The sequence below is a fragment of the Anabrus simplex genome, chromosome 1, assembly GCF_040414725.1.
Source record: "Anabrus simplex isolate iqAnaSimp1 chromosome 1, ASM4041472v1, whole genome shotgun sequence".
Lineage (NCBI taxonomy): Eukaryota > Metazoa > Arthropoda > Insecta > Orthoptera > Tettigoniidae > Anabrus > Anabrus simplex.
In genome coordinates, this window is record NC_090265.1 from 728561992 (window position 1) to 728584483 (window position 22492).

The following is a 22492-nucleotide window of genomic DNA, read 5'->3' on the forward strand; positions in this document are numbered from 1 at the left end:
TTAGCTGAGTCCTGGCACTGCTTCGTCTTATTTGTGCTAGGCTCCTCAATTTCATCTACTCTGCCAGAACTCCCTTGGTCAACTTGTTCTTTTCTGACCCCGACGGTCTTAGAGCATTAGATCAAAAATTAGATGTATGGCTTTTCAGGCATTTGCTCTATTAACCAGCATTTCGTCTTAGGCCTGACACTAGACTCGTCAGAGTGGGATGTGTCAGACCCTACCCACTTATGCTGGGGTGTATGCAGGTGAACTTATCAGAAGCCTCTTATGTGGCACAGTCTGATAACTGCATACGGGAGATAAAACTCCACAATGGAATTAATGCCCGCCTAGCAATTCCAAATGGTAATTCTAAATTCCCATGGAGGGAATTAGATATTTTTCCACCATGCTCTATTGGTGGAAAAATATCTAATTCCCTCCATGGGAATTTAGAATTACCATTTAGAATTAGAATTACCACTTAGAGCATTAGTCGCCCTTATCATTCTTTGGACAATAAAGCATTTTTCGAAGTGTCGGAACTCTTCCATTTTTCTCTCTGATTATTATAAAGAATGGCTGCCTTTCAAACAATATATACGAGGTGATATTGGTCTAAACAACATGGTACCATAGGAATGTAGTTCGTCTCACTAGAAAACAGATGCCACCATTACCTCATTTTGTGTGTTACACTGTCTCTGTCAATTGTAAACACATCATAAGAAAAGCACAAAAAATTGTAAAGGCTGTACATAATGTTACACAAAAACTCAAATGTCTGCACAGAATCAAATTTTCTCAGAGCCTACACATACACTGATAAGCCTTGAAGTATGGAGAATTATGAACAGAAGTACAGCAATTGGTCGTTGGCCATCGCCTCACATGGACAGGACATGTACGCTGTATAAATGTCACCAGACTACCGTGCCAGATCCTCTATAGTGAACTTGGCTCCGGTTCTAGACCGCAGGGTGCCCCCCCTGCGGCGGTTCAAAGACCAACTGAAACAAACCTTAAAAATGGCAGAAATAAATCCACAAACCTGGCAAACACTTGCCAAGGATCATTTACTTTGGCGGCAAAGTGTCTGTGCCTCAGTTCAACACTTTGAACAAGAACGCCGCAGATATTAAGTGACAGGAACGCAAATTTTGCCAAACCCGGCCAAGATCTCCCGCATCCCTCAGCTACTCCATGTGTGGACGTATGTTCTACGCAAGAATTGGCCTGTACTGTCAGAGGAAGTTTATACACAAACTGCTGTGAATTGAAGTGAGCTATTAGCCAGCAAATCTGTAAACTCTGAAATGAGTAACTGCCGCTGCCGACAGCAGCACAGTGCCATGCATCAAATCTGGAAACTAACGGCATCTGTAAAATGATTGTACTACTTTAGACAATATAATAGAACTGTTACCTTGTCCAGCCCAATAGGCTACTCGTCCACTAGAAGAGACTTCGATTCATATGACAACGCATGAGTGGTGATGTCCATTATAGACGAATTTGACCAACTGTCATTTGGCATCTGTAGTCCATACAGCTCTGTATCAGTGTCTACAGTACACAATGGAAAGTTATTAAGAACTTCAATGATTTCGTAAAATAGATGATGAGGTTTATCTTTACTTTTTGGCGAGTCCCTACCAGATGAGGGTTCAGATGCAAACTCGAAAAGAATACATCAATATTGGGTACACCCAATACTAATAAAAAATCAATGGGAAAATTTCATCATCTGTACGACAATCTGGAGGAAGATCAACAAAAGTTCTTTGATTATTATCGGATGTACCTAGGGATGTTTTAACACATCTTATAACCTATAACGCAATCAGCCGCCAAAATGTTGAATTTCAAGGAGACAATAACACTTACAGAACATTTAACTGTGAAGTCAATTGAATCGTGCAGTCGAGTAAGGAACTAAGTCAAAATCGGCCATTTTCATTTTATTGCCTCATTTACCTCACATAACCAAGCCCTATCGTTTGGTAAAGGAAAGAAATAAGTCAGCCTTCTCCTTGTGGGAGAAACAGTGGATGGACATCAGGCATATTGTGAAGAAACGCACTAAGTCATCGACTTAGTGCGTTTCTTCACCACTTGCTATTCATGACTTAGTTCCATTCTTTGCCGCACGTTGCATGCGATGTAGGTATAACAGGGGATATTTCAATTTACGGCGTTGGTAGAACACAAAGGACAACATACTGGAGGGAAACAGAAATCGTACGGTACATGGTGGGTTATAGTGTACAGTATTTCAGTTTGTATCTCGGTGGATGACAAAGTGATCTATGTATTACGTTTGAGAATATGACTCCGAAAAGGAAGGCACAGCCTGAGGGCCATAAGCATAGTGTTCTGAAACACGCAAGACTCAGAGGACTGGCATATGTGAATAAACGTGGGAGAGTTGTGGAAGGCAAAGAAACCAGTTCTGACTGCAGGTAAGCAAGGAGCTTGAGAAGTATTACTAGGGATTGTTTAGTAAATAATATTCTAACATGCAACCAAACTTTCTACTCTTGTTTTAGATAACAATACGTATGGTACAGATTTATACTTAGTATTAATAATATGTTATTCTTCTAGATGCAGAAAGAAGTGCTTTGAGATTATAAACGAAGAGGCTCGCATGTCCATTCTTTCCAAGTTTCTTCAACTTCCTAGTAAGGATGCACAAGATTTACACTTGCAGCGCCTCATCGAGAAGAATGAAATTAAGACCAGAAGACCGAGGAATGAAAATTCAAAGCAGCAAGCAGCAAGTTTCACTTACTTTGTTATGGATGGCAACAATAGAAAGAAGGTATGCCGTTCAGCTTTTATGAGCATGCATGCCGTCACTCAGAAAAGAGTATTCCGTATCACAATGCTTCTTCTTCATGGAGAAATTCCCAGGGACAAGAGAGGAACCAATCCAAATACCAGAAAGATACCGGAAGATGTCACTAAACTGATATCCGATCATATTCAATCATTCCCTCTGAAACGGACTCATTACGGAGGGAAAGAAGTGCATTACTTAGATGCCTGCTTAACTATTAAAGAAATGCACAACATGTTTGTCACAAAATACCCGGAGTGTGGAGTCAAGTACAGCTTCTACAGGACTTATTTTGTTGAGAATTACAACTACTGATTCGGACGACCACAGATCGATGTCTGCAGCAAGTGTGAGGAGTTCACAGCTAAACTTAGGAGTCCACATATTTGTGAATCAGCAAAGCGTGCAGCTCAGGCTGAATATGATGTTCATAAAAGAAGAAGCAGGAAATTCTACAGGTCTTTGAAAGAAGTTGCAACACTATGCAGAACAAATGACAAAGTGACAGGCCTTGCCTTTGACTTTATGCAAAACCTGCCCCTGCCACACATACCGGTGCAAGAAGTGTTTTACATGAGACAGTTGTGGGTGAATGTGTTTTGTATGCATGATCTTGCAACGGACAAGTGTGTTGTGTATATGTATCATGAAGGCCAAGGAAAGAAGGGTGCGAATGAAGTTGCTTCTTTCCTGAAAGATTATATAGACGAATTTGTGTCAGAAAATGTTGACCAGTTACACGTTTTCTCTGATGGTTCTCCAGGCCAAAATAAGAACCATACGGTCATGAGACTAATGCTAGGCCTGGCAGCTTCAAATCGATTTAAGGAGATTAGACAGTACTTTCCCGAGAGGGGTCATTCATTCCTACCATGCGACAGGGACTTTGGGCTATTTAAGAAAAACATTAAAAATGTAGACAGAGTTTATACTATCGAAGAGTATATGGCAATTATTGTAAACAGCAAAGCAAATGTTACAGTTAAGTTAGTAGACTCAAGTGCAGTATTTAATTTTGACAAGTGGTGGCCTGAGTTTTTTAAAAAAGTGACTGTATCAGCTGAAACATCGACAAAGAATACTCCTCGTGCTGGAAAGATTGCATTTTCTCCTTCTTCGTTTAAAGAATACAGATATAGGGCAGAGAAACCAGGAGTTATTGTAGCACTTCCCTTCATAAACAGCATTGTGAAACATACGTTTCATCTTGGGAAAGGTAACTTTTGCACATTTTCCTTGAAACCAATGGCAGCATATCCAGAGGGTGGGGTTCCAATAAAAGCTGAGAAAATAAAGGACTTGCGTAAACTGTTGAAATATGTTGTGAATGAGGATGCTTTGGCATTTTATTTGGACATTATTTCGCAGCCAATGAATTCCCCTTAGGTTAGTAGTCTCGGTTGTAATACTGTAGTTATTTGGCGCTTCAAGGTCATTTGTATTTGTTTTCCCTGTTTTTTTCTGTTGGATAAACTGTAAACAGTGTTTATGTATTTCATTAAGCTATGTTTAATATATAACAAAGGTTGGTGTAGTTTGTACGAGAGATTTATTCCCAAACTCCAAATTTTTTTCGGTATTATTGGAGAAAGGAACTAAGTCAAAAAAGTTTAAACGGTCATAAAATTTATAAATTTTTCTTGAGCATTTTCCTGTTACCTCCATTACATATCTATCACTGATCTAAATATTATATAAAATAATGGGAACTATTCATTGAAGCGTGTCGAAGACAATCAGTTTTTTTGCTCTCCTGAAAAGTAGCAAAATCTGACTTAGTTCCTTACTCGACTGCACGATTCAATTGTTTAAAAAAACACTTAAGTATTCATAGAAGAACCAAGGTACAAATAATACATATAAGACTATACTGTATACTAAAAATAACAAGGTCTATCAACAATATTAATGTAAGAAATGAATTAAACAGAAGTACAAAAATGTTCCTTCCAATTTGAACAGTATCTACATGTTGATGTCTTTAAAAAAAATTTCCTTCTTAAATTTTGTAGTCCTCTTGAAACATTCCACAAAAAAAATATTATTTAAACAACTGTGTTTGTTATGATACACCTGAAAAGTTACCGAACAAGTGTCGTTAGCCCACAATGGTGGAGCTGGATCCTGATTGAAGTGTGTCATTTAATGGGCTTGTTTCAGCTATTGATGATTGTCCAAGGAGACGTGAATGGTGTGTACGCACACAAAAACAGCATGTGCAATGAAGTGTGATGCAGTTGGTCCTCATCTGTAAAAACTTGGTGTATCTCATTTCTTACAATCAGCTTTTGTGAGGAACCTTCACCTTGCCGAAAATTGGTAATCACCGTCTATTTCCAGAAACTTTTCATTAGAATGATCAGATTGTACATGATTCATTTTATTTTGCATTTACGCTGTTCCCGTTGTATATTGCCAAAATGATAACGCTCGCCTTTCACATTCCACACAGGTGATTTTTCACAAACGGCACTGATCATATTTTCACCATAAAACAAGTTGACCAGGTCTCACCTATGTCAATACACCATATCATGTTAACTGGAAAGTAGGACAATCAACTGTTATAGTCTTGTTATTTCATAAGTAGTGTGGAATGACAAAACTATGGCCCAGAAACAGGGACTGAGAAACATACATTTTTATTTTACAAGTTGCTTTACGTTGCACCGACAGACAGGTATTATGATGACAATGGGCTAGGAAAGTGCTTTTTTTTTTTTGCTAGGGGCTTTACGTCGCACCGACACAGATAGGTCTTATGGCGACGATGGGATAGGAAAGTGCTAGGAGCCAGAAGGAAGCAGGGTCCAGCCCCAGCATCTGCCTGGTGTGAAAATGGGAAACCACAGTAAACTATCTTTACTTCTGCCAACAGTGGGGTTCAACCCCACTATCTCCCGAATGCAAGCTGCTAAACCACGCGGCCACTTGCTTAGTGTGGGAAAGATAAATAAACTGATGTTTCTTCTCACCTGTTCCCCCAAAGACTCTTCTGCAATGCAGTCCAGTCCACTCCTCTCGAGAAGGGTAGCAAGAGTTGCAGTTTGTTGCTGAGAGGATTCCAATCTGGAGCGCAGATTAAGGGTTTCCGATTCCAAGTGATCCGCACGCTTCTCAGCAAGATCACGAATGTGACCAATGTAACTTTCCATCTCCTGCAGCAAAGTAAAGAAAGAAATATTCATACTTCTATTAAGTTCTCATCCTATCATATTATTTGACAGAGATTACAACGTTGATGATCAAAAGTCATAAACTTGCATTTAAATAATATCTGCTGCTATCTTGATGTCCCCATCTTCACTTTAAAGAAAGGAAATGTGCTGCTATATGTGTAGAAAAGAGAGAAAAAAGAAGCACAGTAGGAATTTTAATATGATATAAGTAATAAGAGATGAGAGAGAATCATGCAGCAGTCACTTTTTCCCATAGTGATTATTTTTTATAATAGCCTATGCCTGATATATATTTCGAACATTTCTTTCCTTAAAAGGAATTGTCGATACTTGTACAAGGTGTTTTCTGGGAACTGGAATCCACTGTCAAAAACAGCAGGAGAGAAGTGCTTGTGACAAGCTTCCCAAAAAGCTTGACCATGAGCCATGATAATCACCAGAGGGGGAAAGCCATTGTGTCACTGAAAGAATATCATCCTGTGTGCTGTCTGTTAAAAAACAGGAGCATTAGATATTAGTGGTCTGCGATGTGGCATATCTTAGAAGTTCTTGTGTTACTTTTGCATGAATGTTACTGATTGTTATTTTTCAAAGCCAGGAAATTGTGGAACTGTCATAAAAATTAAGAAAACTTCCATTCCAAAATCAAAAGTACTATGAGAAAGAATGGAAAATATGGATCTGAACTGTAGCTGTAGTAAATGAAACAAAATTCAGAAAGTTAGGCAAGAAAAGCAACCCACCTACTCTTTTGCAGATGGCACCCTGCTGCACAAGGGTCGAGACAGCTCCAATAAACTGCTACGTGAATGGCCAGAAAAACTGAATAACGACCCTTACATTAGTTCTTTGGAAGCACACCAAATATGCATAAAGATCCCCTTTGAGGCAGAAATAAAAATTTAAAAAAACACAGGGAAGGGTTTCATTCTCGTTGCAGTGACTGCGATGGATTTCTGGGCTTCTACCAGAGATATTATGAACTGTGATGGTGTTGCAATTCATTTTTTTCTTTTACATTAATGCACTGAATGAGGTAAGGTCTTTTTTTCTCTTTTGATGGAAATCCAGGAGTTAAGTTTGACCATTCCGTGAACTGCGGTACCCATCTACCATGAAGTGATAAGTTTTTCCAGATCTCATACCGTTTATCTCTTAACTTGCCTCTAATTTTCCATACGTTTGGTTCCTCATCAGTTTTGAAATCAAGATATTTAAAACTATCCTTGATTTCACCCCCAAAATACATAGACTATACAGTAAGTGGGTCAACTATGGACTTAAACCACCTGCAGATATTTATGTGCTGGAGGAAAACTTCCCATGGTGCTCAAACAATTCCGAGCTATGAACCTTCCTGGAGCTGTATATCAGGACCAAAGAGGATATAACAGAATAGAGATGAACGTCAATAATAAATTTTGGTTACAAGACAGATGGCCCCTTGTAGTTTCAGTCCGCAACCAGAGATTGCATCGCAATGAGCATTCTGTGCAATACCTTACTAATATTATCAACAGACAGTGCAGAGAGATGACTTCCGCCGTAGTGACACACATCCGGTTATGCTCACCACCCCTCCCACCACCGTCAATCCTATTCCTCCCCTCCTATCAACATCCACCCCTTCCCTTCTATGACGATTATACAGCAGTTCTACTATTTCCAGTCCCAATAAATTATAATTAGCTTATTTTTACTTTCAAGTACTTGTTATGCTCTAAATAATGATCTGATACCCCCTAGTTTGTATGGCGTACTATGTTACTGAGAGCATAACCTCACACCACAAAGTACCTTTACCTTGAAATGAATGATTGACACATTACCACAAAACTGATAGTATGATAAATAATAAATCCCTTCTAAAGAAAGACACCAGAGCACAGCATATGCAAGATATGGGTATCACATGAGTATCCAAGTACCACATGAAAATAAAAATAACGGAATTAAGTGCACGGAGACAGGAAATATATATAGAAATACATTAATAGAACTACTCAGCTTCCAGCCCCTGAGGTGTTCTCAAACAGGATATACAGGATTTCAGAAGGACTGGCGAAGAAATATTTCTAATAAACAAGCACAAGGAACAAAGATTTACAGCACGAACACATGGGCACTTGGAATTCAAACAATACAAATACTGTAGCATCATGGGAACTATCGCTTAAAATCAATATTAGTTTGAACAAAAGTAAAGTCGGATTCAATGCAATCCAGCAATATTATCTCCATAATACTGGACGTTTTGCAACTAATTCTTTGTCAGAAGGGCCCACAGATTGAGGTTAGACTTGAAATACTTCACTTTGAAACAAACAGCCTTTAATTAATAAAATCGCTCTTTTCATGCCTACTTGACTGCCATCTACAGAACATTCCTACAACTATCTACTCGTGAATGACCTCCAGCGCCATCTAAAAATTAGGACTGGAACTACCTACATATTGGAACCACAAACCCCATTAGACTTTCACTTGGGTGATCAGGACTATCTACCATTAAACCAATTATTTCTTTAACAGCAATCTTAATTAACTTGTCAATATTATCTAACAAGCCTTTCTGAAGATTTGATATAGGGGCACATTGCAATAGCTAAATCATGTTGAGCAAAATGTACTATTTGTTTTCCGATCGGACTTTCATGAGTTTTGTTATAGTGCTGTTTAACTACTGTATATTTTTTCATAAAGATGAATCAATGAATGTAATCCTGAGGTATTTAATTCTTTCTCTATAGTCTTTGGAAGTGATTTGTATTCCACTTATAGTTCTAATAATAACAACAGATTTCAGCTTCCAATTTTCAAAACAACACTACAAGAACAATCTGATTTAAATAATGGTTGGCAGTTTATCACACATGGAAAATACTGAGTCTTCATTTTTAGCAATTAATAACATGTCATCTGCTAAATCTAATGCTGGTAGGCTACTCTGAACTCCTGCGATTGGTAACCAAGCTGGGAGGCATATTCCCTCTCATTAATTCCTTCAATACGAAGTCAATTGCCAAGTTAAGAAGATTAAAATTGCTGAACCTTGGGCTACACCCTTAGCTCCTTACAGCACCAGTAATTGCATCTATTTCAGTGTTTACAGAGTTATGTTTTAGGAAAGAAATCTTTAAAGATTTGAGTTGCTGAGGAATAGTTCTTGTGTTAAAGGTTCATTGTTGAATTGTCTGTATGATTAAAATGATCGTTAAAACCAAAGTACTTTGTTAGATAAATCAGAAATCTTAAGGAAGCACATTGAAAAGTCTAAAAGTCTAAAACACTGATGAAGTCCGACTACACATTTAAAATTGAAACCAAAATGACACATCAAAACCGCTGTGGTTGGTGTTGAACCATGTCATCGTCCTTATAGTAACCAAATGTTCTTGAGTTGATCTGGAGTTGGTTTTTCTTATCTGTGTAGTTGAGCCATTTGATTTATAAATTATGTCTTGTTGAATAGTAACAAGAGTAATGGTTAATATGTAGCTTGAAGGGGACATTCACAACTTGAGTTAAGTGTTCCTTTTCATCAGATGTAGTGATCTATTGTTTAATTTAGTTTGCAGTGAATGTCTGCAAAGAAAATACAGCTATATAAGACTCACCCCTATGTTCCTAGTAAAATGTGTGCACGTGGGATGGACACTAACACCAGACTGACTGTTAAGAGTGAGCAGAAGTATAGCTTATAATGGCAGGGGCTGGAGGAGGGATGTGTGAGGAGGGGAGGGTGAGTAGGTAGGTACGAACTGATTGGTGGACTTAGCGTGTCTTTATGCGTTTATACTTTTCGTATAAAGGAAAGATTATATCAAACAGAATATTAGGTTTTTCATTGATTTCATTAATATTATAGTTGGGTTAAAGTACTGTTCTAAATGAATGTAACAGTTCTCCAATATGTTGAGCATGGTGCCCTTCTAACAGTATCCACTTTCAATATGCTTAAATCTTGGTCAATTGATGTAAAATTATGTTTTAAGTTTATCAAGTGTTGTGCCCTTCTTTTCTCAATAATTCACTTCAAATATTTTCTTTTCAGACATTCACTTCAAACCAAATTAAACAACAGATCACTACATTTGATGAAAAGGAACACTTATTTAATGTCCCCTTCAAGCTAAATATTAACTATTACTCATGTTACTATTCAACAAGACATAATTTATAAATCAAATGGCTCAACTATACAGATGCCCAGCTCCATGGCTAAGTGGTTAGCGTGCTGGCCTTTGGTCACAGGAGTCCCAGGTTCGATTTACGGCAGGGTCGGAAATTTTCACCATAACTGGTTAATTCCCCTGGCATGGGGACTGGGTGTATGTGCTGTCTTTATCACCATTTCATCCTCATCACAACGTGCAGGTCGTCTACGGGAGTCAAATCAAAAGAACTGCATCAGACCTCTTCGGATGCCACAAAATATTTATTTTGTTTACTATACAGATAAGGAATACCAACTCCCAGGTCGACCCAAGAACACCTGGTTACTATAAGGACGATGACATGGTTCAACACCAACCAAAACAATTTTGATGTGTCATTTTGGTTTCAATTTTAAATGAGTAGTCTGACTTCATCTGTGTTTTAGACTTCGATTTTAAATTAAGACATACCAAATTCTATTCTTTATTATTGGTTGTATGTAAACATATGTTTCCAATTAGATCATGGCTGAAGATGACCCAATGTATGTACGGTCGAAACTAGTAGCACTTACCGGTATATAGCACACTATATTAAGCTAAGGGTATTGAATAGGTGCAGGTAACAGGTAGGGACCCTCCTCGGAGGCAGCCCTACCCAGGGAGTGGCGCCCCTGCCAATGTGAGTCCCAGAGCGCAATGACCCAGTATATTATCTGGTAAGGGTCCCAGCTCGGGGTTACGTGTGAAGACCTCAACGACATCTATGGCGGAGAAGATGGACTTTGGTACGGTATAGATGGTGGAAGTGCAAACCAACACTTGGAAGTAATAGAGCATGACACCAAGTAACCACCGGTATAAGTCGTTCAGCTCTTCCAAGTACCAAAGGCCTCTTCGAGGGCGGATGAGAAGAAAGAGGAAGGGCACCCTGATGTCCTTGGAGTAAGAAATTACTTCTTAAGGCGGATAAACCTAATTGTAGGTCAACAGCACAGGGTGTGGAAGGCAAGGGGAAACCACAACATTAAAGATCCTTGTGATATCCCAAGAATAGAAAGAATAATGATGTCTTTGAACGTAAAATATTCCGGAATAGCCCCCTATTCGGATCTCCGGAGGGGGATACAGGAAAAGGCAAGAGCAAATCCTACGAAGTAGGTACATGGAACGCGAGATCCTTCAAAAAGTGTGGTAAGCTGGAGAATGTGAAGAACGAAATGAAGCGACTAGGAACGGATGTTTTGGGAATGAGTGAGGTAAGATGGCCAGATAGCGGAGATCTATTTTTTTTTTGCTAGGGGCTTTACGTCGCACCGACACAGATAGGTCTTATGGTGATGATGGGATGGGAAAGGCCTAGGAGTTGGAAGGAAGCGGCCGTGGCCTTAATTAAGGTACAGCCCCAGCATTTGCCTGGTGTGAAAATGGGAAACCACGGAAAACCATCTTCAGGGCTGCCGATAGTGGGATTCGAACCTACTACTGACGTCAGAAAAGTTGGATGGCGCAGCCACGCGGAAGAATGTTGAAGCTGCAACATAGTGACTGGTGAGCTTTATTTACATGGTGAAGCATTGACGTCGTGATGGAAATAGAAAGAAAATTGTCAAATTTGAGGAGGTACTGCTCTGTATACGGTTGCAAATCGTATAAAACGGATGCGAAATCTCTTCACTACTTTCCTGTACAAAAAGTTCAGAGAGAAAGATGGGCTTCCGCGCTGTCAGTTGGAAAACGCGTTACGTGATACATGACAGTGTACAGTCTGCATTCTCGTGAAGACGACTTGTTTCCACAGCGTAGGTACCGGTACTGTTTATTGTACTCATTGATAGTTATTGTCTCTAATTTGTATTCACAAAGATTTAGCTACATCAAAAATACTGATAAAGTTGTAGCCTAATACTTCTGTGCCGCACATAGAATGTAATCCGCTCTTTGTAAACTTCTTCATATGTGTAACAGCAGACAGTAAATTAACTATCTACGTGTGAGTAATATCTTTAACTGGTAGTAATTAAACACTGCATTTAAATTGTCTATAAAATACTTCTTTCAATGAAAGAAAATACGTAGTATTTTGCCATCATAAATGAGCTTTTTTTGCTATTTGTTTTACGTCACACCGACACAGATAGGTCCTATGGCGACGATGGGACAGGAAAGGTCTAGGAATGGGAAGGAAGCGGCCGTGGCCTTAATTAAGGTACAGCCCCAGCATTTGGGAAACCACAGAAAACCATCTTCAGGGCTGCCGACAGTGGGGTTCGAACCCACTATCTCCCGGATGCGAGCTCACAGCTGCACGTTCCTAACCGCACGGCCTACTCGCCCGATCATCATAAATTAGAAGCCATATCCTAATTATTTGGTAGAATTCGACAAACCAAGTATTCTTCAACCCCAAACAGCTGTGACTGTAGAGGTTATAGTATTCTTTAATTATAATTTTCAAACTTTGCTCTGCATATTCTGTAGGTAGTTATAATTTTTATACTTATTATTGTCGGGTCTAAGTTCTAACTTTTGTGCTGATGGTAAAAATGGAAGAATATTAAGATTAGGATGTAGGCTGTTCCAACACAAGCCTGTATAAAAAAAAGCCTAGGATTTATTTGCTTTACAACATTTACTTAGTAGAATTATTATTTTATTTCTTCCCCAAGATTACAGTTTACAAGACAGGTAACTCCCCGTCACCTGGCTAAGGCTTTGGCATGGACCTAATCAACAAGAAATTACTCCATAACCTCTAATAGTGGAAAATTACAGTAGCTTAACTAAGGTGCATTAGCGTGTCAACGGTAACATTTCTCTGACAAACCCGCTTTACATGTACAGTTGCACTTCACATTTTCACTCCCTTTGTTCAACACAACATTAACTTTGTGGGGTTTTGAATCGATGTGGGATGATTGTAAACACAACGCTACAACACCAGTTTCATCTTCTGTTTCAAACCTTTTACCTACACATATCAAGTAATTACGCTTGAATATTTCTTCCCCTTCCACTAATGGACGCGTGAAATCTCCGACAACTCTCAACAGTTGCGCACATGACACCAAAGACATTTTGAACACTTAATAAATCCTACAGATGCACACCCGATCACTGTCGTGTTCATTTCCCGTCACTATCTCGCCGCCATATTGGAAACAGCTGACCGGAGGCTCCTCCCCCGTTTCGGAGGTCAATCTCCCGGATGCAAGCTCACAGCCGTGCGCCTCTACGCGCACGGCCAACTCACCCGGTTCGGAGATCTATGGAGCAGAGATTTCAGAGTTTTGTACTCTGGCTGTTAAGACAGAAAAAGTGGTGTTGGAATTATACTGACAAAGCAGTTAGGACAGCGACTGTCAGGTATTTGGGGATATAATGAAAGAATACTGCTCATAAAATTAAATACAGAACCTAGAGATACAGCTCTAATACAGGTGTACCTCTACATACACAGATGACGAAGTGGAGGAAGTGTACGAACAACTGGAAGAAATGTTGTTAAAGGTCCAGGATGAAGAAAATCTCATCCTCAGAGATATATGAATGCAGTTGTTGGAGAAGGCAGACAAGATGATAAGGTTGGCGATTATGGTCTTAGTTCCAGAAACAAAAGGGGAGAAAAGCTCATTGAATTTTGTCGAAGTCTCTCCCTTGTAATTACAAATGCTCTCTTTGGACAGCCAAAAAGGAGAAAATGCACATGCACAATGCCTGGAAATAGTAGTAGATATCAAATAGACCATACAATAGTTCGAGAACAGTATCGAAATCAAGTAAAAGCTATCCTGGGGCCGATATTGACTCTGATCATAACCCCATGGTAATGACAGGCTGACAAACTGAAAAAGAATAGAAAGACGCCACAAAATGGAATTTGAGTATATTAAAGAAAGACAGTGAGGCTATCAAAATGTTCACAGAAGAAACTAATAACAAAATTAATACTGAAGTACTGGCTGGAAGTAATGCTCAAGAAAAATGGGAAGAAATCAAGAAACAAATAATTGATGCAGCAGAAGATTGTTTTGGAAAAGAAGAGAGGAAAATCTCTAAGCCATGGGTTATACCCCACATTTTGGAACTAAAGAATGCACGCCAGATGGCCAAAAGGAAAGCAAATCATGAAGAATACAAGAAAATAAGAAATAAAATCCATCGAGAAACTAAAAAAAGCAAAGAAAGAGTGGATCAAAACACAATGTAAACAGATAGATGAAAATATAACCAAAGGTAATACCGAAAAAGAGGTAGTTCCAAAGAAAGATAAAGTCCTTCAGTGCAATAAAAGGAAGCAACGGAGATGTGACAATAGAGCAGGATAAGATAGCTATAATAAGGAAAGAATATGTAGAAGGCCTATATGAAGGATATATATATTTTTTTGCTAGTTGTTTTACGTCGCACTGACACAGATAGGTCTTATGGCGACGATGGGACAGGAAAGGACTAGGAGTGGGAAGGAAGCGGCCGTGGCCTTAAATGAGGTACAGCCCCAGCATTTGCCTGGTGTGAAAATGGGAAACCACAGAAAACCATCTTCAGGGCAGCCGACAGTGGGATTTGAACCTACTATCTCCCGAATACTGGATACTTATATGAAGGATAAATAGATGACGATGTACAGTAAAAGAAAATGAAAGTGAAATAGAAGATGATCTGAGACCATGTATACTTAGAGAGGAATTTCATAAAGCTTTGAATGAGCTAAAACAAAGGAAATCACCTGGAGTAGACTCAATTCCAGGTGAAATACTGCAAGCGCTAGGGGACAAGGCAAAAACTTCTTTATATCAACTAGTAAATTATATTTATACTAGCAGAGAAATACCGGAAGATTGAGAAAACTGTATTGATACCTATCCCAAAAAGTAATCATACAAAGAGATGTCAAGATTATAGAAAGTTATGCCTGGTAACACATCCCTCCAAAATTATTACAAGAATTGTTTATCATCACATGGAGAAAAGAATAGAAGAAAATCTCTCAGAGGATCAATTTGGGTTTAGAAGAAATGGAGAAGTAATTCTGAGCCTTAGAACAATTACTGAACAAGCCCTAAGAATCAATAAGAACATCCTAATAGCTTTCATTGGTACAGACAAAGTGGTTGACAATGTTAACTGGAATATTATGTTTAAAGCCGTTAGAAGTTTGAAAGTGGACTACAGAGATCGGAAAATCATCTGTCAGCTGTACAAGAACAAGACAGTGCTTAGGCCTATAGGAAAGGAGCAAATCAACACGAAAATAAAAGGTGTAGGGCAAGGATGTATGGTCTGTCACCTCTATAATTCAATGTGTATATAGAAGAAACAATAAAAGAGTTTTCAGCCACCTCCACCCATGGAATAAAAATAAATGACCAACTATACCAAACAATACGTGTTACGGATGATATTGCCCTCATACCTCATACCTGAAACTGAGAAAGAGATAGAGACCTCACTAAGGAAATTGAATGATCTAATACTAAAATGTAACATGAATGTTAACAAAACAACAAACCAAGATAATGAAATGTACTCCGGATGGTAAACAGGATGTTAATCTTTGTATGGAAGGAGGAAAATTGGCTCAAGTAAATCAGTTCAGTTATTTGGGAAGCATCATTGCATCTGATGGGAGGTGTGAAAAGGATGTCCGTTCTCAAATAGCCCAGGAAGTTTTCAATAAGAAGCCTGTTGAGCTCCAAAGCAATATACCTTCCAGTAAGAAAGCATTGCGACCTATGGCTCTATTAAAGGCTGATAAGAAAAGAATAGATGCATTCAAAATGTGGTGCTGGCGTTGAATGTTACGAATACCCTAGACTCACAGGCTAACAAATGAAGTTCTCAAGAGAGCTGAAGAAACCATCAGTCTAGAGAATATGATCACGAAAAGAAGATGTAGTTGGATAGGTCATTTACTCCGGCATTCATCATGGTGCACCACACTGCTTGAAAGAAAGACTAGAAGAGGGCAACCAAGAGCAGGGTTCCTCAACGTCATTAAAGGGCGACATCGATATCAACTAATCAAGCAGCTGGCTCAGGATAGAAGGTCGTTGGATGAGGACATTCATGCTACCCACCAACCATCTGGTTGAGGAGAACGAGAGAGTTGAATAGGTGGACCTTTCTCTACCCTTTCATAGAAACCAACTGTCAATATGGACCATATTGAAATTGATAACATATGAGCAATGGCCTTTTGTTACTAGTTAGGACGTGTGAAAACCAATAAAGAAAAATTGTTAAGAAAATCTAACCCTTATTCCCGAAGTGGGCCAAGGGCTGACACAAAACGGCCTGTGCTATGTGGGGGCTCACTCCCTTCGAGAAGCTTTCTGAACACCCTAACAAGCTAGAACAATGGGTTTTTGTCACTAGCCAGGATGTGCACAAACCAATAAAGAAAACCGGAAAATAAATATAACCTCTTATTCTGCGCACACAAAAGCAATGCTGAGAAAAAAAATATCAGTTGGTAGCACCTAACAACGCTCCTATCGCCACTCTCTACAACTAACAACAAAGGAGCATCGCCTTGTGTGGAACATCCATTTCGGTTCCTACTGTCCTAGACAGATCAGAATTGGAAGAGGAATCAATAGAAAGAGGAGACATGGACAAACGCAAAAGGACAAGGAGGAGCAAAATCCGTCATTGTGTTTGTGATCGTGTCTTTCTCTATATAACTTGATTTTGTCCCTTGTTTGTTCCACTTCATTACTGTACTTAGACTATTTCAATCCCTGTATTATAGTTCTATTAAAACAACCTGTGTGTTCTGCCAGCTCCCAGCGTGGTAGTACGAGGTGGCAGTCACTATGGCAACCAGTACACGCCTCTCGTTTAAGCCAATCCCAGCTTGACACAAGTTCTCCCTTTTCATACCCCCTCTGTCTTAAAGCTCCGAGAGGCAGTCGGTCTGAATTCCACGTTGCCAATCAGTATACTGTACAGTCTTCTTCTTCTTCTTCTTCTTCATCATCATCATCATCATCACCATCACCCATTCCCTTTTCCAGATTATCTCTAGGTAGGGTACTGTACCAAAGCCCTCCACCTTAACTCGATCTTTCCACCATTCCTCTTCTAGTACTTTATTGCTATTGACTCCTATTTGCAATACAGTCCACAACAGAGCTCCTCCATATCATTCTAGGCCGTCCCCTAGGCCTCTGCAGTCTCTGTATCCATGAATGTTCTCTTTGGTATTCTCTCCCCTGGCATTCTCATCATGTGTCCATCTGTATAGTGTGTTTTTGAAATCAGGTAAATTTTTATATTGCTACTGTGTTTGTGTTACTAAGTGTATCGTTGTCAAGACTGGCATTTTAGTTTAGTGTAAATTTTAGTATCGTGCAGTATAGCGCAATTTTTAACACCTTGTTATTTACTGAACTACAAAATGTCACAATCTGTTCAGAGCGCTATTAAACGGCGAGGGCGACCAAGAATTCATTCCCCTCTAAAAAAGGCAAGCGTAATGGGGATGCACGCTTAGTTATTCGTGAGTGGTCAAGCTTGTGGTACGGTGTATGCCTTACAAGAATATTTTGAGGCTGAAAGGGAAAATGGAGGCCCATTGATAGACATTAACAAAGTTGTAGAAAGAACAGCAGCAGCATTAAAAATATCTCAAGCTACAGTAATTAGAATAGAAAAAGAAACCTTGGGAAGAAGGTGAAGGGGAGAGAGGGGGAGTGAATGTATCTGGACCATCATATGATGGGTTATCAACAGCGGGCAAAACCCGGCACTATGCCAAACGAGTGACCAGTATGGATGGTTTCCAGGAAGGAGCAACAGGAAGGAGGAACACCCAACACTACGGAAACTACATAAGAGTCTCAAAAAAGATCAATTGTTTTATGGTAGAGCGTCTTCCCTTCGAACCTCTCTTCAGGAGTTAGTATTTCACTTTGAAAAATACTCAAACTGAACTGTGTTGATGGAGAGACATGATATCATGGCTTGGCGGTGTCGCTACTTGAGGGCTGTTAGGAATGCAGATTACGAAAGCATTGTGTGGCTTGATGAAACATTTGTAAACGCTGGCCACACCTTAACCATGGGAACAGAACTCCACAAGGCACAATAAAAGCCCAGTTAGGAAATAGATGTAGGATCACTGTCCTGCATGCTGGCAGTGCCCGAGGCTTTGTTCCAAACTGTTTCCTCGTGTTCCGGTCGCAAAAAACAAGGGACTACCACGAAGAAATGCTTCCTTTACAGCATGGTTTGAAAATTCCCTCCTTAAGAACATTCCTCCCAAGTCCACCATTGTTATGGATAATGCTCCATACCATTCTGTAATAGCGGACAGTAGCCCAACAATGCAGACAAGAAAAGCAGACATGCTAGCTTGGATAGAAAGAAAAGTCTTACCTCGGAACAGAGACATTACCACTGAACCTGGTACTACAAAGTCAGAGCTAATGGAGCTTGTGACAAATTACAGACCGAAGCCAGTTTATGCCATCAAGGAGATAGCAAAAAGGAATCGCCATCAGATGATCAGGCTGCCTCCTTAACATGCGCATTTTAACCCCATAGAAAATATTTGGGCACAAGTGAAGGGTTATTTAGCTGAGAACAACAAGAGGTTCACCATCACTAAAATAGACTGACCAGAGAGGAGTATTGAGAATGTCACTGCAGAAAACTGGGCATCTGTGGTGAAGCACACAGGGGAAGTGATGAAGAGGCAGTGAAAGAAAGGAAAGAGTTTTTGATAACTGTGTGGAAGAAATGATCACCTCCCTCGGTTCCAGTTCCAGCTCTGCAGGTGAAGAAAGCGATTCCTCCCTGGGAGTGGCTCCACTCACACCGTGAAGGTGAGCAATTTTCTACTGTGATGAGCTTCTCTACAGTGCATTTTAAAGCAGATCAACCAGTATGTGAGTCTGCTTTCTGATAATCAGCATCATATTCATAAAATGAAAATTTGGATTTTTCTTGAAAATTGCTAACAAAAATTTTCCAATTTCAGCATTAAGTCAACAAAATTGCCTTGAAAAGCTGATATTCGAATCGAAGTATTGCTTCATCTAATGATGGATTTATGTTTTGTATTGAATTAGGGGGATACATTTAATTTTTCCTTTGTGAAGTATAACAGGTGTTTCCAGCAACCTTCAAAATTTTGATAATGTTTATTATTTTTTATTTCTTAAAATAATAATTATAAATTCGTCTTCTGTGCTTCCTTCTCATTAAGGTGGATGAGCTTCAATTTTTTGGAAGTTTAGACAAAGCATGTGAGATTTCAGAAATTAAGAATCACGACCTATGGTTAGAATGTATGAGGTTCTTTTTTGCTTTGGAATTCAATAAAAAAAGAGGTCCCATGACTAATGAGAGCAAGTTTAAAGGAACTCAAAACGAAATGGTGAAAGACAGACTTTTACCGCTCACAACTTTAATTTAAATTATAGCTGGCATTGTAAACTGTGCCGACACCTATGACAGGGCCAGACCGATTTCTCCGCTTTAGACAAAAATCTCTTAAGATATTTCTCTCATCCACACCCGGATTTGAACCAAGAATGTTGAGCAGGCCAGTCAAAAGTGCCATTCTCCTACCTCAAATGAAATCAATCTTCTGGAGATAGAGTGATAAAAGCATATGGGGAGGGGAATGAGGAGTATATCTTACGATATTTGAGCTGATAAAATTACTACTGATCCACCTTAGAATAATAGTAACGATATTTAATGTTATTCTAACGCTCTCATGATCCCCGCAGAGCCTAGTGCAGAATGAGATGGATTAATGAAGATGTAGTAACTTCAGCCGGATCATGTGGGAACACAGCGCTCCCACTCCTATGCCCAGCGCTACGTGCTGCGATCTGTCAGAACACATGCTTTATTCTAATTGAACTACAGTTCAAAGATTTTCTTAAACACAGGTTCCTGTCTTAAGCTGAAGAAGATATTAACTTCCCTAAGAAGAGTTGTCGAAGAGATTGTTAAAAAAAAAGTTTTCCTTTTTATAATTTCTCCTAAAATTGATGTAGGCCTAATTCACAACAATTTTAAAATTTTCAAGAGATAGATCACCCCCCATGAGCTTAATTGGGAACTATGGCAAACTTACTTTTCATTACTATTGCTTTCAATTTATACACATGTACGAACAGTTCTATACATAACTGTTTAAACAGTCAATTCCACTGTGTTGAATTCACCACTTCATTAAGTTGGTCAACATTTTTCTGGAGAAAAGAAAAAAGGATAAAACTGAAAGAATGGCACCAAAGCATAAGCCACATTATTTACCTTATCTGACTTCTAGGACAGTGATGTGTTGTTAGCACCAAACCAGCTCCAGAAATATTTATTTTTATAACCTATTTATGAATTATGTGACCTTTTCCATACAGGTGGCATCAACAGGCACTGCCTTTGACTGAAATTTATGCAATATGGCATCACACTCACAATACAGCCCAGAAAGATGTCATTAAAAACTAATAAACCTATGATCATACATAAATATAGACTACAAGTCTATCACTGTATGCCTCTAGCTTGGCATATATGCTAGAAATAAAACCATGATGATCCATTTTCTAACCCTTTATGCTGAAAATAATCCAGGGGTGATAAAACACACACACTTAAAAAAGGTCAACTAATGGTGAAAAATTATATTCACCTCACAACCTGAACGTACACGAGTGGTTAGCCCCACGCCGAACTGCCTTACTTCCCAGGAATCATCTTGGCACTCATTTCTACTGCAGGCTGGGAAGTGAAAGTGGACGTCTGATTTCCAAAAATCTCAACATCAACAATTCTTATACCCCACTGCATCAGTTGCTTAGTAGCAAGAGTAGAGGAGGAAAATTAAAACATTTTTCTCCAACTTAATTAAATGGTAAAAGAAGAGCATGGATTTTTGTTAATGCCATACTCACTTCCATTTCCTCACTGCGTAGATCCCGCAACTTGTCCAACTGGCGCCGTGAACTTCGCAGATTGCTCTCTGCATCCACCAACCATCTCCACACATGAAGGAGACGTTCTTCTGGAGAAAGGCTGTCGAAGTCCAGTCCTTCTTTGGCAAATCTTTGCTGTATTTCAGACCATTCATCTTCACACTAACAAGCATGAATGAGAAACAAGTTCATGCACTCATTCTAGGCAATATCCCCCATTCTGATATATAAAGAGATTTGAAGAACTTTTTTATAGTACAAGAGCATGCAGAGCAGAGTGAAATAAACATTTAAGAAAGCAAAAAGCAAACTACCAGCAAACTACAACTACGATATAAATAACACACACACTGATTTCTCTCACACCGAGCTTAAATTTAGACTTGCGAACATAATTTCTCGTGCAATGAGGTTCGCTTATTCTCTTTCTCTCTAACACTTTTTCCGGGGCAGATTCTGACCTACACTAATTACAAAGGAAACGTACGATATCTTCGTGATACAATATCAATTTCAACATATTACACCAAGAAAATTAAGACAAATCTACAAACTACAGATCTATAACATATATTAATCAAAAAAACAAGGGATGCACTTAACAACACCTGTCTGTCAAGTACAGCCCATCCCATTCTTACCACACTGTCCCTGCGACTCATTTCTTCAATTTCTCAGGTGCTGAATGTTCGCACAACTAGAAGAAACTGCTATGCGAGATTTCATCTTGAAAAACTTAGTAGCTATACGGTGCATTATACATAATACATCACCAGTTTCGAGTAACACAGCTAAACCAATCTCGGCAAACCAACAAACCATAAACCAACCAAACCAAACACCCTGACCATGGAATAAACTATGGAACACGAATGATTTTACCACTGCCTGCTCGATCTGCATCCGATGGCTGCCTGCTCGATCTGCATCCGATGGCTGCTTAAACTGCCTGCTCATTCCATACTCAAACGTGTAAAGGGCCCCATACACGCGCAGACTTCTGGAATACTTACCTGCACAGACTTGCCTCCGGGAGGTAAGTCGGAAGTATGCAGTAGCCCACACACGCTCAGACTAAATGACTATTTACCGAGGAAGTTGAATACGTCACGCTCAGCTGTTTTCTGTTTAAGATTATGGGCTTCGGATGGTTGAAAAATGTATACGGACCGAAATTAATTAGATAGTCGGTGTAGGAGATGAGTTGTTATTTGGACACAATTTAGCGCTCTGCACGAAAGAGACGCGCAAAAAATAAATTTCAGTTTTCATATTTGTAGGTTATCACATTTACATTTTCTGCCGCAACTCTGAGATGGCGCTTACGTCGCAAAGTCTCCGGCTGAATTCAAGCAGCGCTAGAATGTCAGAGACTTGCCTGCAGACTTTTTG

The 22492-nt window shown here is 39.3% G+C and overlaps 1 protein-coding gene across 1 annotated transcript in view; it reads right to left on the minus strand.

Annotated features, from left to right (window-relative positions):
- LOC136872674 (golgin subfamily A member 3) overlaps nt 1-21938 on the minus strand; it is a 224370-nt gene extending 202432 nt beyond the window's left edge. Inside the window, exons 1-3 of the mRNA XM_067146489.2 lie at nt 21742-21938; nt 21080-21262; nt 5800-5982 (exon numbers count right to left, since the gene is read on the minus strand). Of these exons, the coding sequence (XP_067002590.2) occupies nt 5800-5982; nt 21080-21262; nt 21742-21762 (387 nt within the window). The 5' untranslated portion in view covers nt 21763-21938. The remainder of the gene's footprint in view (nt 1-5799; nt 5983-21079; nt 21263-21741) is intronic.
- Nucleotides 21939-22492: the final 554 nt, after the last annotated feature.